Source organism: Cystoisospora suis, assembly GCF_002600585.1.
Source record: "Cystoisospora suis strain Wien I chromosome Unknown contig_18, whole genome shotgun sequence".
NCBI classification, from domain to species: domain Eukaryota; phylum Apicomplexa; class Conoidasida; order Eucoccidiorida; family Sarcocystidae; genus Cystoisospora; species Cystoisospora suis.
In genome coordinates, this window is record NW_027152820.1 from 34674 (window position 1) to 48522 (window position 13849).

At 47.3% G+C, this 13849-nt stretch overlaps 2 protein-coding genes across 2 annotated transcripts in view; both read left to right on the forward strand.

Annotated features, from left to right (window-relative positions):
• Positions 1–7200, forward strand: part of CSUI_000030 (atp-binding cassette g family transporter abcg107) — a gene marked incomplete at its 3' end in the record, with an annotated part of 12104 nt that extends 4904 nt beyond the window's left edge. Inside the window, exons 3-10 of the mRNA XM_068060265.1 lie at positions 23–101; positions 616–734; positions 1164–2575; positions 3222–3340; positions 4194–4344; positions 5121–5239; positions 6231–6329; positions 7106–7200. Coding sequence (XP_067927758.1) covers positions 660–734; positions 1164–2575; positions 3222–3340; positions 4194–4344; positions 5121–5239; positions 6231–6329; positions 7106–7200 — 2070 coding nt within the window. The remainder of the gene's footprint in view (positions 1–22; positions 102–615; positions 735–1163; positions 2576–3221; positions 3341–4193; positions 4345–5120; positions 5240–6230; positions 6330–7105) is intronic.
• A 771-nt stretch (positions 7201–7971) lies between these two features.
• Positions 7972–10037, forward strand: CSUI_000031 (uncharacterized protein). Its single transcript, XM_068060266.1, has one exon. It carries the CDS (start codon positions 8920–8922, stop codon positions 9169–9171), a length of 252 nt encoding a protein of 83 aa, XP_067927759.1. The 5' UTR covers positions 7972–8919; the 3' UTR covers positions 9172–10037.
• The last annotated feature ends 3812 nt before the right edge of the window (positions 10038–13849 follow it).

The window sequence follows — 13849 nt, forward strand, 5'->3', positions numbered from 1 at the left end:
AAGAGTTGGAGGGAGTGCTCAGAAAGGTCTAAGTGGGGGAGAGATCAAACGCCTTGCCCTTGCTGTAGAGCTTCTCCATGATCCTTCTCTCATCTTTCTTGGTAAGTGGTGGCTTGATGTGAGGTATCTTGCCTGTTCTAGTCTTTCGTCTTGTTCTTCGGGATTGTTTCTTTCCTCTCATGCGGACTTTCTGTAAGGTACCCCGACCACGGCCATGCTGAGTCTGATCGACGAAGATCTTCTTTGCAATGATCCCGATGAATCTGTCTATTCATGAATGGCCACGTGTCTACCTACGCATGCCCTTATCTCTGTTCGTTATTCACACTCTTCATCTTTGTTTCTATTGGTCTCGGTACATCCACGTCCTCTAAAACTCCCCGTAGAGCTGGGTGCTCTCGCACATTTGTATCTACATGTCACTCTGTCTGTCGCTGTCCGTGCTATAGCTCCTTTTTGTCTTTCATGACTAGACCTGCACGAACCAGCTGAAATTTGGATGGAGCGTTGTTTGGTCTGCCTGTATCTCACAGTACACAGACCCACTCCCCCGTGTGGGGCATAATACGGATGGTGTTAACCTCGCTAAGGCTGTGGATTCCTATGTGTGTATAGATGAGCCGACAAGTGGGCTGGATGCAGCCCTGGCCTTTGAGACAATGAAACTTCTCTTACGCTTAGCTAGACAGGGAAGGAGGACCATCGTCTGCACTATACATCAACCTCGTAGTCAGGTAAGAGGATTCCTCGGCAGAAGATGATACAGCAAAGGCAGGATAGGACAGGCAAGAAGGTAAGGTGAAACAGAAGAACAGGCAGTCTGAATTACGATACATTCTCCTCATCGCCAGGATGACCGTGAGGGAGGTGTCTATTCTATTTTCATGTTGGAGTGCCTGACTGGAACTCACCCTCTCTTCTATGTCGGACGCAGATGCACACATGACAACGGCCCGTTCAGGCAGCATGTGGAGAAGAAGAAAGCGGAAGAAGTCTGCTCGTCTCTCTGGACTTTTCTCTGTCTTCAGTCTCTTGACATTCTTGTGCTTCGTCTCTCCTGTACTTTCCATTGTTGTTGTTATCTCCCCCCCACCCGTTGTTCTTCTCTCCCTCTCTGCTAACTTGTTTCTTGTCTCTCTATGTGTGCGTCCGTTTCTTTTCAGCTATTTGCCATGTTTGATCGTCTCATTCTTATGTTTGAAGGTCGCATTGTGTATCAAGGCCCAGCAAGGAGATGTGTGTCATACTTTGCAAGGAGAGGATTCCACTGTCCCCCTCAATTCAACCCCGCAGATTTTATTTTGGATCTCCTTACCGTTACAAACATCTCAGCGGGTGCCCCTCTTGCCTGTCCCCAGTCTGACGCTTCTCTCGACGCGCAGTCTCAGCTCGAAGCTGAGCTCGAGCAAATACACCATGAAGAACACAGACATGAGCGCAGAGGGGTAGCGGGCCTAGATGGGGAGAGTGGAGGAGTCGAGGGAGAAAGAAATGAAGCTCTTTTTTGTTCTGAAGACCTACGAGGAAAGGTCAAGGCTCATTCATCTTCTCTCTCGTATGACGTGAGGTTTGAGGAAGGTGACAACAGGGCGATGAAAGATGATAAGAAAGGTAAGCTGAAGAAAGAAGAGATGGGAAGTAAAAGGAAGACTGCATGGGTTCCAATGATTGTACTTATCCCTCTCTCTCTCCCAACGATACTTGTGGAATCCTTTCTTTTCTCATGTCTAGCTCGTCTCAGAACGACAGATCGCATTTCTTTTCCTGTTCCTTCAGATCTAGAGAAGTCATGGCCTACCACGTCTATAGAGGGAGGAAGAGGTGGAGGAGGACGCGGGCCTCTGTGGCTAGATCTTCCTTACGGTGATGTGCGTGCGACTGGGTATTCTACTGATAGAGAAGGTAAACACGATGAAGGACTTGTTTCTTCTTCTTTCTCCTCGCCTCATTCATCTTTACAAGGAGGGGGAAAAGGAGATCCACCTCGTCATGTTCATCCGAATTCCAGACATTACCATCCTCATCGGGGGCCCGGGGCGCTTGAACAACGCACAGGTAGTGGAGAAGATAGTGATTTTGCTCGATGGGATTCGGCGTCTCTTGGAGACTGGAAAGGATCAGGGTCAGGTATCGAGATGAGAAAGGCTGTTTCTGTCCTTTCGGTCGCTTCATCCCTTGCTATGTCTGAAGGCATGGTCCATCATTCGAAAGATCCTCACAGAAAGAAGAAGAGAAAGGCTGGAGAAGGCGATCATGAAGAAGACGATGACGATGAAGATACCGGGGGGGCATGGAGACCAGAGGGAATGGGTGGTGCTTTTCTAGATGCCGAAGAACAGGGAGAAATCCATCGTGTCTTTGTTGCTGAAAAAGATGTTAGGGCCCTTGTAGATGCTTACGCTCAGAGTGAGAATCGACGTGAAGTGAAAAAGGAGATCGAATTGGCTCTCGACGACGTCTTTGGAGACAAGGAAGCGGAAGGGAGAGGGAAAAAAGAAAGACGTAGTAGCCAACTACAACTCGCTAGAATGATCGGAGCAGGTGCTGGAAGACTTATTCCTCGAAGACGTGGATGGTAGGATCAAAGCATACGGCATGTCTAGATGTGGCTAGCCAGTGATGTGTCTAATGTCTCTCAATGTTCGGGTAGAGGAGAGCTGTGAAGTGTCTCGTCTGTAGACAATGCTTGACGACATAAAATTATAGATGATAGGCGCCTACATCAAGGACTTAGAATGTGTACAGGAACTTTTACATACAACTGGGTTCGTAGCCTGTATAAGCCTGGGATTTATCTCGTATACGGACCACGCGTACGTCTATCAGAGGGTAGAGCAATGGGTGAAGGCGTGGGTCGTGTTCGTCTGAGGAGAAAGAGAGCAGATGGCGTAGCGACCTGTATAGCTGTTTCTCTAATCATGTGAACCATCTGTCACAGACGAGATGAAGTTTAAGGTATCTCCATATAGATCTTTAGCATTATGCAGTACCCACGAATTGTAGCTAGTGCTGGCTCACGCGGTAGGACAGAGACAATGAAGATCAATCATCTAACGAAAAAATAGAAGCTACGGTGTCAAACTCAGGCTTCGTTCAGGAGTTCTTCATGCTGAGTAGACATACATGTGTAGATATACGGATATGTCCAAGGTAGGGTGATTCTTTCAGTAAGCAACAAGGCAGGAGCATTTTCTCTCTTTCTCTCTCTCTGATATCTACAGGACGGACTGGTGGAGAGAAGTCTGGGTTCTGTTGCAGATCAACTTCCTTAACCTCTTTCGCAATCCTATGAGTTCTCTTGTGCAACTCGGCTTGAATATATTTCTCGGCATTATCTCCGGTGTGTTTCTCACTTCTTCTTCTTCTCCATCTTCACTCACTGGCTTTATCTTGCATCTATGGCAATAGCATCTATGGAGTATCCGTATGATTGCCTGCTTGTCTTTTCATACATGCGTAGATGTGCATTTGGGTGCCCACCTGCGACCAAGTCTCCGCTCATGTGTACATCTTCTGTAAATCTAATTCCTCATCTTCTAGCGCGTCTTCTCATCTCATCGTCTCATGTAGCTATCTACCCCTACGTGGGAGAGTAAGCCGACGTGTATAGATACATGAAAGTGTAAGTTTGTATCAAAGCGATCGTCTCCTGCGTGTCTTGTGGTCTTTTGCTCGGAGGCACGGCTGGCGGTTCTCCCGCGGAAATGTCCCGCCATCAATCAGTTCGTTTATGCAGTGCATGCATTCCCTCGTGCGTTCTGCACATCTCTCTGTCTCTCTCTTCCCAGGAAGACACCCTCAAAATATTAAAGCGAGTAGAGAGATTATTGAGACTATACTATTCGCCTGACCCACGCGCTTCTCCTATCTGTAGTACTTTCCTGTATACCTGTTCACATGTGTGTACATATATAGCAACGTACTTGTAGTTGCTTACCCTCTTTTATGTGTCTGTAGAAGAGTACATGATACCTGCCCATGTACACATCTCTACATATGCCTATCTATCTCTCTACCTATATCTGTAAGATTTCTGTGCATGCACTCAGTAGACTCTGTTTTCTTCTGGTGTCTTTCATGAGGGAATGGATTGTATCCACTTCAGGGCGAACTTCCGACTGAAGGAAGTCCACCTCATAATGTGAGCTAGCTTCTTTCTTTTTCTTGTTTGTGTCGTCCATCATTCTCTCTAGGAGTCATCTTCTTCAACATTCCCGGCCAAGGGGAGAAGTTTGAGTCTGCAAGGAATACATTCGGAATCCTCTTCTTCCTCTCCTCTCAGTTCACCTTCAGCCCTCTTGACTCTCTTGTTCTCTTCTGTGAAGATAGAGAACTCTTCAATAGGTAGGTCAGATAAACTTCTCGATTTTAAAAGGCCTCGTACCTAGAGACTGTCTATTTCTATAGGTAATCTACCCCTTCCTCTCACTGTATACAATGGGAGGCGCCTGCTATAAGAAGAGAGAAGAAGAATAAGAATGCCGGATAGAACGAGAGCGCAAACGTCAGAGAGCAGTCTGTATCACTTCTTGCGTGTCTGAAGGAAGTGAGGGGACGTTGCTCTTTTCCTTTTGCCGAGTGCTCCCTGTCTCCTCTCGTGCATACAGCTGTCTTCAGGACGCCTTTTGCTGGAGGAAAGATCAGGATCTTGATCGCCTGACTATGTGACTTCACGAAAAGCTCATTTTCATATACTCATCTTGATTTCGTATACCTTTATCCTGTAGGACGGATTCATCTGCTCTTCATACATCCACGAAGACCCCCTCCATGCATACATATGCATGCAGATGCGTAATCTGCCTTGAGTATCGGTGGATTGTCTCTATCTTGTTTATGAGGGTGTTAGTGACGGACAGGAGTTCTTCGTCTAGTCGCGAAGACCATGTATTCTAGGGCTTGTAGATGAAGTGTATGTATGTATGAGGGGTGTTGTATGTGTAAATCAGTCATATCCAAGAGACGAGAAAGAGGACTTGAATTCTGTTCTTCTCACCTTGCGTCGTATTGTGTGTAAAGGCAAAAGAGGGAGAACACCTTGGATCCCTCAAGTTGCTTTTTCTCTTCTGTCTTCTCTGCTGTTTTCTTTCTTTCTTTCTTTTTCATCTGAAATCTATCAGAGATACAGCTAACGGGAACTACTCTGCCTCTGCCTACTTCGTGGCTAAGTCCCTTGCGAACATTCCTTTTCAGCATACACCTCTTACATGTCTTATGATTATCGCTTACTGGATGTATGGTAAGAAACTTCTCTTTCTCTCTCTTGTCACCTAGGAAAATGGGAAGTTCTCTTCGATCGTAACAGCGTATAGAGAGGAACACACATACAGATAGGCACAGACAGTAATAATAGTGGTTTTAATAGTAGACAATGGAGGAGACTGACGAGGTGTATCCTTAGGGTAATACACCTCTTCATGTCCGATAGGGTATATGTATCTGTATATGTGTTCGGAGGCTGGCACACTTCCCTGCTTTTGTATTGGCTGTAGTACGACGACGCTGACGTAGGCAACAGTAGGTAGACTGGATATGAGTACAGAACAGCTATCGGCCTAGCTGGCGGGCTAGGTAGCACTAAGTGGCTCCCATGCTTGCCGTCTCCAAGGAGATAGTGGGGGTCTATAAGTAGTGTGTACGTACGTATGTAGGTAACTCCTGACTGGGTAAGAACTTCTGTAGTAGTTGTTGCTGTGGTCCTAGGTCACTGATATCTGAAACGCTCAAGGGGGCCGTGCCTTGGGGAGTATAGCAAGAGACAAGTTTCTTCTTCCTTCTGCTTCCCAAGTATACAGAAGACGCTTCCAGTGGATGCACTGCATATGCGTATGTATAGGGAGAGAGGCAAGGATGACGAGTGAAACAAAAAGGAGATGAGAGCTTTCACCAGGCCAAGGCCTTCTTTTCTTTCTCCTCTCCTGCATGCATGCGTTTTCTATTCCTCTTTTACTGTTCGTTAACTCTCAATGGCAACAAAGGGACTCTTCGTTTTACTCAGGGAGTGACTACGAAGAAACGCGAGGTTTCTTCTCTTACATTAGCCCGTCTATGTAGAAGGACCTATCTCCTCAGTATTAGCTTTCTCAAAACTGCTGATGTCTTTTGCCGCGATAACGTGGTGGCATGCATGCTTCTCCAAGACTGGACTGGAGAGTGGCTTGAAGGGCTTAGAACGAGCTTCTCTGGGAGTCGCGTTTGTATTGTTGTTCTTGTTGTCGGTTTCTCTTCAGGCTTATATTCGGATGTATGGCGATTTCTCATTTTCCTTGCGATCGGCCAGCTTTCCGTTTTCGCTTCTGCATCCCTCCTTGCTTGTGTATCCTCAGGATGTAAGCTATTACTTCTGACTGAACCGACTGTACGTGCAGCACACCTAGAGAAAATACGTATGCACGTGTGTATAATCATGAGGTCTTGTATACTCAAGGGCTAGTGACAGCTCCGGCGTATTGTTTGCATGTGAAACCCTGTAACAGTCTTTGAACCGAAAGATCTCATGCAAGGAGAGGACTGGTCTCTCTTTCTGTCTCTGTCTCTATTCTCGTTCCACTCTGTAGTATCGATATCTGTCCAGCCAACCGTCTGCCTAGCGGCGTTTCACAGTAGGCAGCTTGGAAAAGAGAAACACGGAGGAGATACACGGACAGACGACATACTCTATATCTATGTATATACCTTGACTCTCCACGCATAGTATCACTCATCAACAAGAAGAGTGCGTTTTCGGTTCTACGAAGTGTATTGTACACACACATAGACCTCTGGCCTTCCGCACATGGCTGTCTGTACACAAGCACGACATCTCTCGAAATACTCTGACTCTTGTGTATGTGTTCGTATCCGTTAGTATGTACCTAGTTCTTCTAGGCTGAGTACCATAGACGGTTGTCAGTCTCCCGAGGTGGAGCGTGTGGCTCCTTACACATATGTATTTTTACATACTTGTATCTGCGTGTATATCTACGTCGTATATCTAGATAGATAGATATACACGCCCTGTATCCAGGTGAACAAGCATGTGAGAACAGAGTGCTATCTCAGAAACAAGTCTGGCCATTCTGATATGGCGTGCTACCTTCTTTCGTTTTATGTTCCTTTGCATCAGCACCGCGTATCGCTGTCGCCCAGGCAGTCGCTCCGATGGTTCTCCTTGTGTTCGTCCTCGTCGGAGGGTTTTACACTAGATCTGAAGATATCCCTGTAAGTGATCCCCACCTCTTTCTCTTTCACTACTGTTTCTCATTCGAACACGACATGACTCCGGTCTCTAGAGTATCTCATCGATGTGCGAACCGACTCTAATCTCTCTCTCGGTCTTCTTTTGCTGGAGTCACGTAGACATTCCTTTCTGAAGGGTTCTAGTTCCATATTTCAGGAGAGAAGTCCTGTGAAGAGAGCGGGAGGCAGGAAAAAGAAAAGAGAAAGATAAAAGCAAACAATGCAGGACAGCTGTATACGTAAAGTTGTGTTCTACGCGTGCATACATCTATACATGGATGCATTATATGTTTGTATGTATATGTGTCATGTCGGTTGCATGCATTTTCTTTTGTATAGAGTGAGTGTATCATACGTACGTCTCAGACGAGTATATCCCCCCCTACCTGTTCTTGCATGTGTACGAAACTGTTCATGTTTGTGTCCGTGAGAACTTTTTCTTCTGCGTCTCTCTCTGTTCTGTCTCTATGTGCGAAAGAAAAACGAGCATGGTAGCGTATGCGCCTCGATGTCTATATTCCTGTTTCTCTCTACACTGTAAGTCTTGGAGGGTCTGGACGGTGCCTACCTCGTACTATGTGAGAGATCTTCTGTCTACCTTCAACTCATGTGTAGGATGGTACCATCGATGTCCGCCTCTTGTTTTGTGTATGAACTTACCTGACTGTGGAGCAGGCCTTTCTTCTCGAAGATTTCTGTCTGTATCTCTGTCTCTTGATCTGTTGTTTCTTTTCTCTCCGTTCTCTGTTTCAGGCATGGATACGATGGATACAGTACATCTCATGTGTTTACTATACGTACTCAGCCTTAGCCTTGAATCAGTTTCATCCTGATGAGCGCTGGGGTGATATCCCAAACGATACACTTCTTAGTTCGTATGGAGGTCTCTCGAATACAGATATAGGATTCTCTATTGGATTGCTGGCTCTCCTCGGCTGTTTCTTTCGATTTCTTTCTTTCTTCTTTCTCAAATATACAAATAGACGTATTGGTTTGGAAGCTTAAGAGAAGAGTCAAGAAAGAGGGGATGAGAAAGGGCAGTGAAGAATAATGGTTTAAAGCTGACTATCATTACAGGATATAAGTGAAGCATCAAAGGATACTTGGAAGAAAGAGCTACGCGTCATACCTCATCGTACATGGAATGTATGTAGAGAGATACATGACTTTCTGACTGATCACTCGGATCTTCTCTCGGTCAACATCTATATGTAGACATACGTGTGTGTATCTACGTGTATCTCTCTGTCCATAAAGATAGATGGACAGGAAGATGGCTGTTTCACAGGAAAAGACGGAGACACGACAAAGGTGGTATTTTCCGAAGTGTAAGACTCGACTAAGGATTATATGAGGTGTAGAGAAAGTCTAGAAATTCGGAAAAGCTCATCTTCGGGCATGTTTTCTTTCGCCGAGGACGTGGATTCCCGCCCTTGGGCCTTCCAGCGATATATATGTGTATGTATATTCTCTGTACAAATCAATGGTGTGAGGAGCCGTAACATGTCATTCGCTAGAAGGAAAGCCTTAAACGGCTTTTGTGTTATCGAGGGGAAGAGAGAGATAGCGCGTTGTGAACTGAAAGGATCTCAGAGCAATTCTCGCTGAGATGTGAGACCAGGGCTGTTTCAAGTGTACATCCATCGTATCGCTGTCTCACAGCTCTGTAACAGTGTGGAAGGCAGGCTGTTGATCGAGAGAATGAACGACGAGTATCTTTCTCTCTGCGTCCCCCCCGTCACCATAAAGACCGCCGAAGAGGAGGAGAAGATATATCTGTGTCAGACTGTTGCTATCCTTATCAAGAATTACTTTTTAGAAACTTCCTTAGTCTTTCTTTTTTCTTTCCTTTGCTTCAACGGAAGATTTTTGTCAACACAAACCACACACACCGGGTTAGGCGTAGAGTCCAGAACAGGATCTCCCGAAAGGTGCTGCGGTGTGGGTGTGTGAAATGGCCGATTAGTCCCGAGGCTAATCTGTCCAGCGGTCTAACTTTTTAGAGTTTTGATCATCGGTTCCCTTTTGTCAAGTCAAACTATTTGAAAGAGACTGTCCAGAAGTCTCCAGCATTTGGTTTGTATATGATCAGATCGGAGACCCTGGCCTCTCTTTTTTATGTAATGAATCAGGATATGCTGATCCCACCCTAGGCAGCAGGTGGAAAAACGTGACGGGTGTATATACACTTGAGCGGAATGGTGGGACTGACCCTTCTTTTCGGTTTTAACTTCCTACTGCGACCTCCGATGTGCTAGGGTCTCTCTTTCCATCCTCCGTTCTGTTGGGCTTAAGGCACCGAAAGAAAGGAAGATGCGCGAAAAAGCGCATCTCATATGATCATGATCTGTCAGAAGGGAAGAAGTATACAAGGGCGACTGTCGTAGACTAGGCTGCAGTCGTCCACCGACTTGTCTTTACTTTTCTAGTACGTGAGTCCTGTGCGAAGTTTCTTACGAAAGCGGATTTTTGTCTTCTCTTGGCAATTTTTTGACCTATTGTTAACATGGAGCTCATGTGTTCAAGAGTCGGCAACAATGGAAAGAATGAAATCTTGAACTTAAATAACTACCGCACTGCCTGCAAGCATATCCAGGCACGTGCTTTGGCAGTTCTTTTCGTGTCTCCATCGAGCAGTCTTGAAAGCATAAGGAAATCTGGAGCCCTTCCCTTCAATGGTTTCGAGTCCATATCACCAGGATATGAGTTTTGCATTTTACAAAGCCTACTCTAAGGAAGTCAAGCGGTATGTACACCCGTGGAGGAAGAGGTTGATACGTTTGACTTGTGGTGTGTGTACCGTTTCTCTTCTTTCACACCCGCATTTATACTGTCAAGGGGTGCTAGACAGTGTAGCTACGGCGCCCCGGATCTAACGTTCCTACAGGAGTCACGGCGGTGCCGTGTTACTTGAGAGCTTTACTTCCAGTTTGTTTATGATAGGCGGATTCACTGCAATCATCTTCTTCCAGCAGTCTTGTTCAAGTAACAGTAAACAAGATATCAGAGAGGAAAAGATTCTCTGTGTTCGTAGTGTCTCGCTATTTCTTTCTCCCGTTTGGGCGCATGCAACCTGCTGTCTCCGTACAAGTTCGATTGGTGAAGAGTACTAACGATCGAAAAAACTAACTACCACTTTTTTCTGACAGCGGACAGCAGAGAGGGGATAACGACGCTGAGATAGGTCTTTTTCTATTCATTTCTTACCCTGCCGGTTACCACCCACTGCATACGTGCGTGCAGTGTGATTTTCAGGTAACCACTGAAGAACTTCCATGTTACGTGGAAGAGACCAGAAAGGCCAAGTTTTATTGAAGGATGTGCGGACAAAATATAGTTCGGTTTACCATTAGCAGCTTTAAGTGACAGCCAACCCTGTTCCGAGGTCGAGCGTAAGCTCACCGGGCTTTTAAAAAGAAAGTTCATCACGCCGGCGGAGTCAAAACCAGGGTGAAGAAAAAGCCGAAGCCACCATCCAGACACCCCACAAAACAACCGGTGTGGCCAGGAATACAAGTGAGCCCGTACACCTGCGTTAGAGAACCCGAAGAAACCCCCATGGCAGTGCCCACTCTCGGTGGCATCCCTTGAAAATAGTGCCCAACATCCAGTAACGTCTCTCACTCCGCAACTTTCAGTAGCACCTGTAGAGGTCACTCCGGAACTCTCGATGACATCTGGCCGGGTCACGCCGCAGCCTTCGGGGACGGCATCCCCGAGTCACTACGCAACCTTCGGACTCCGTAGTGCCGCTCCACGTGCTCCGCGGACCATGAGCGTCTGACTCTATGTCTGGCCATGGATTCCGCTAAGGGTCAGGTAATCAGTCACTCTTTCTTCGAGTGCTCGGCCCCAACTACGACAAAGACAGAGCACCCACTTCCCACTGGCTCAATGATCGGTCCCTGCGCGCAAACGAGCGACTCGGCCGGTAGCGGACTAACGAGCGTTGCAAACGGATGTTGACTGTCGGCGGGGCTCTTACACCATGGAGAGAAAAACCCAGCAAGCTAGATCTAATGACCCGCAATTGCCATGCGACGAGTAGCGCGAAAGATGCCTTCGCCGAAGAAAAGAACAGGCACAAGCCACGTCAACGAGGATGCGCAGAAAACATCTTGCAGGATAGCCGCCCACTCTCCACCGCGAAGACCTCAAACTGTGACCATTCCACTCCACCAGAAAACGGCCCGCCTCCCCAGCAGAAGCGACACTTTCTATGAAACGCGCACATAGGATTGTAGAAGGCTGCGACACTCCCTGGTCCTACTAAATAAGCTTAATCAACTGTCCTGTATATAAAGGAACATAAGCTCGTACTTTGCAAAATAGTAAATGTGGAGTATTAGGATGCCATCTTTCTCCGATCTGAAGTCTGAAGTAGCGGATGACCGTCCAAACAGATCGTCCGGACGTGCGCCACCGATGATCTGAGGGTCCCGGAGTGGTCTTGAAGACTAAGTGAACGTCTTTTCATGGCTTGAAGAATGAGAAACGACAGAAAAGGAGTTCGAGGGTGTTGAGCAGAATGAAGACAAACGGAAGGAGAGAGCCAACGGATTGAAAACAAAGCCAGTGATGAGTCCCTGGCTTATCGAGCAAGCTCTTTAGCGAGAGCACTCCGAAACGCTCCACGTGATGAGTTCCACCCGCAACTATCGAGTCCATTTCCAGGTCGGGGCCCAAAAAAGAGCGAAGACCGCATGGCTTCGGGCTTGAAGCCGAGAGGATTCTCCGAGTGAAGATGCCTGATCTCCAGAGCTTTGTACACACTCCTCGCGATTGTGTGTCAGCTTACGAAGATCGCCCAGTTCGTACCGACGCGGCAGAGAGCCTTGGGGAAGACCTAAGAGAGAAAAGAACAACACAGGAAGAAGCAAAGGTCACTCACAGGGAATGGTAACAGGCGTGTCTTCTTGAATCGCAATGTGCGAAGCGGAAGAGGCCTGGGGCCTCGTTCACCAGCCCAGCGCCGTGTCTTAGTGGAAGCTAGGATCACGCGATTGCTTAGGGTGTAGGGTTTAGGGTTTAAAACTTTGGAAAGTACAAGCGGAATCCCGAGAGATGGCCAGCCTCAGAATAACCTGAAGGCGCGCGTACAGGCTTAAAAAGGACGCGCCAAGAAAACCGGGTCGACGGCGAAGATGAAACAGGTCTCAGGGGGCTCCGAGGAGACTCACTGTTGGAAGCTGGAGAGGAGCACCACCAACTCGGATAAAGACGCAGAAAAGAAACAGGACCAGTCGAGGAACGGACTTTTTGAAGGCGCAGGCTCGAACAGCTTGACAGTTAGAAGCTGGAGTCAGAACCGATGTAAAGGGCACGACCAGTGAAGAAGGGAAGGCTTGGCCCTTCCTCACTGGTCGTCTGATTTCCGGAGACATAGCTTTTTGTATCAACCGGTGAAGGCTCTTGGAAGACATCTAGGACCAACCGGAGAGCCGTGCGGTTGGACTTTGCCCTCTTAATTTCGTGTCCTTCGTGCAGTGGCTTCACTCGAAATACAAGTGTCCCTCCGTGTGTTCATGCGTGCTTGGGCCAAGCACAACTCTTACCTGGGATGCAACTCTGCAGTCTACCGCTGACCTTCATCTCACACGAATTGATAGCAAGAGTGGTAAAAAACCTTTGAATACCTTGGTGTAGTCGTCATTTCTCCGAGGGTGTTTAGCCTTTCATGTGTAGAACGTTGGTAGAGCCAATCGCTGTAGTTTTTTTTTCCAGCTTAGATATCAAGATTCATTGGAGCTAGAAGGGAGAGGGCACGGTTCCCGGCAATCAGAGTCATCGTGAAGCTAGCAGGTATGGAGTCCGGCATCAAGAAGAGGAAAGACGTGACGGGAAAAGAGAAGGGTCAAGATCTTTTGAGAGGGAGAAAAAGTGCAGCACCCGTCAGCAAAAGGACAAGATGTCTGGACACTCAACGGAGCCGGGGTACAAAGGGAGCAACGGCTGTGAGCGCGGATGCAGTTGTCCATAAAAGCAAAAGGACGGCAGGAGCATCTGATCTTCGAGAATCCTCTATGGTGATTACCAGAAGTGGTAAGAGAGTTGCTGAAGACTCGTCAGAGGAAAATGAAGACGAGAAGTCTAGCGAGCACGGCTGGGGGCGAAAGCGCGCTAGACACAGCGAAAATTCAGAAAGTGAACAATATCAGGGACACAAAAGACTAAGATGCCAGGTCCTTCTGCGACTGTGCGAACAAATGGAAGAACAACTCAGAAAGCATCTTCGCTATCTGGATAAATATGTGAAGAAAGACAGGGAAGAAGCAGAAGGCCCGCGTAGCTCTGGAACGCTATGGAGAGACAGGTTTGCCAGAAAGCTCAACGAACTGAATAGAGTGTGGGAGCGCTTCAGTTTGTTAAATGGCCGGCTGAGAGAGACGCCAGATACACAGGGGCACCGACGTACGGAGGAAAACAAGGGACCTGGGCGGACTTTCGTGCCATCGTTCACTGCAGAGCAAGAGAGAGTTGATGATCTTGCTAAGGACGCGGAGATAATACACGAGACGTTCAAAGACTCTTCGGTGCTCGGCCCCGCAAACAAAAGGAGAAGCAAAGACTCGAAAGCCCTAGTTGTAGCTGTCAGCGACGTGGCAGCGCTCCGTGATTCCAGATGCGAAGA

Excerpts from the sequence above, each read along its gene's own strand:
- CSUI_000031 (XM_068060266.1), top strand. The coding sequence starts at position 8,920 with ATGAACGACGAGTATCTTTCTCTCTGCGTCCCCCCCGTCACCATAAAG.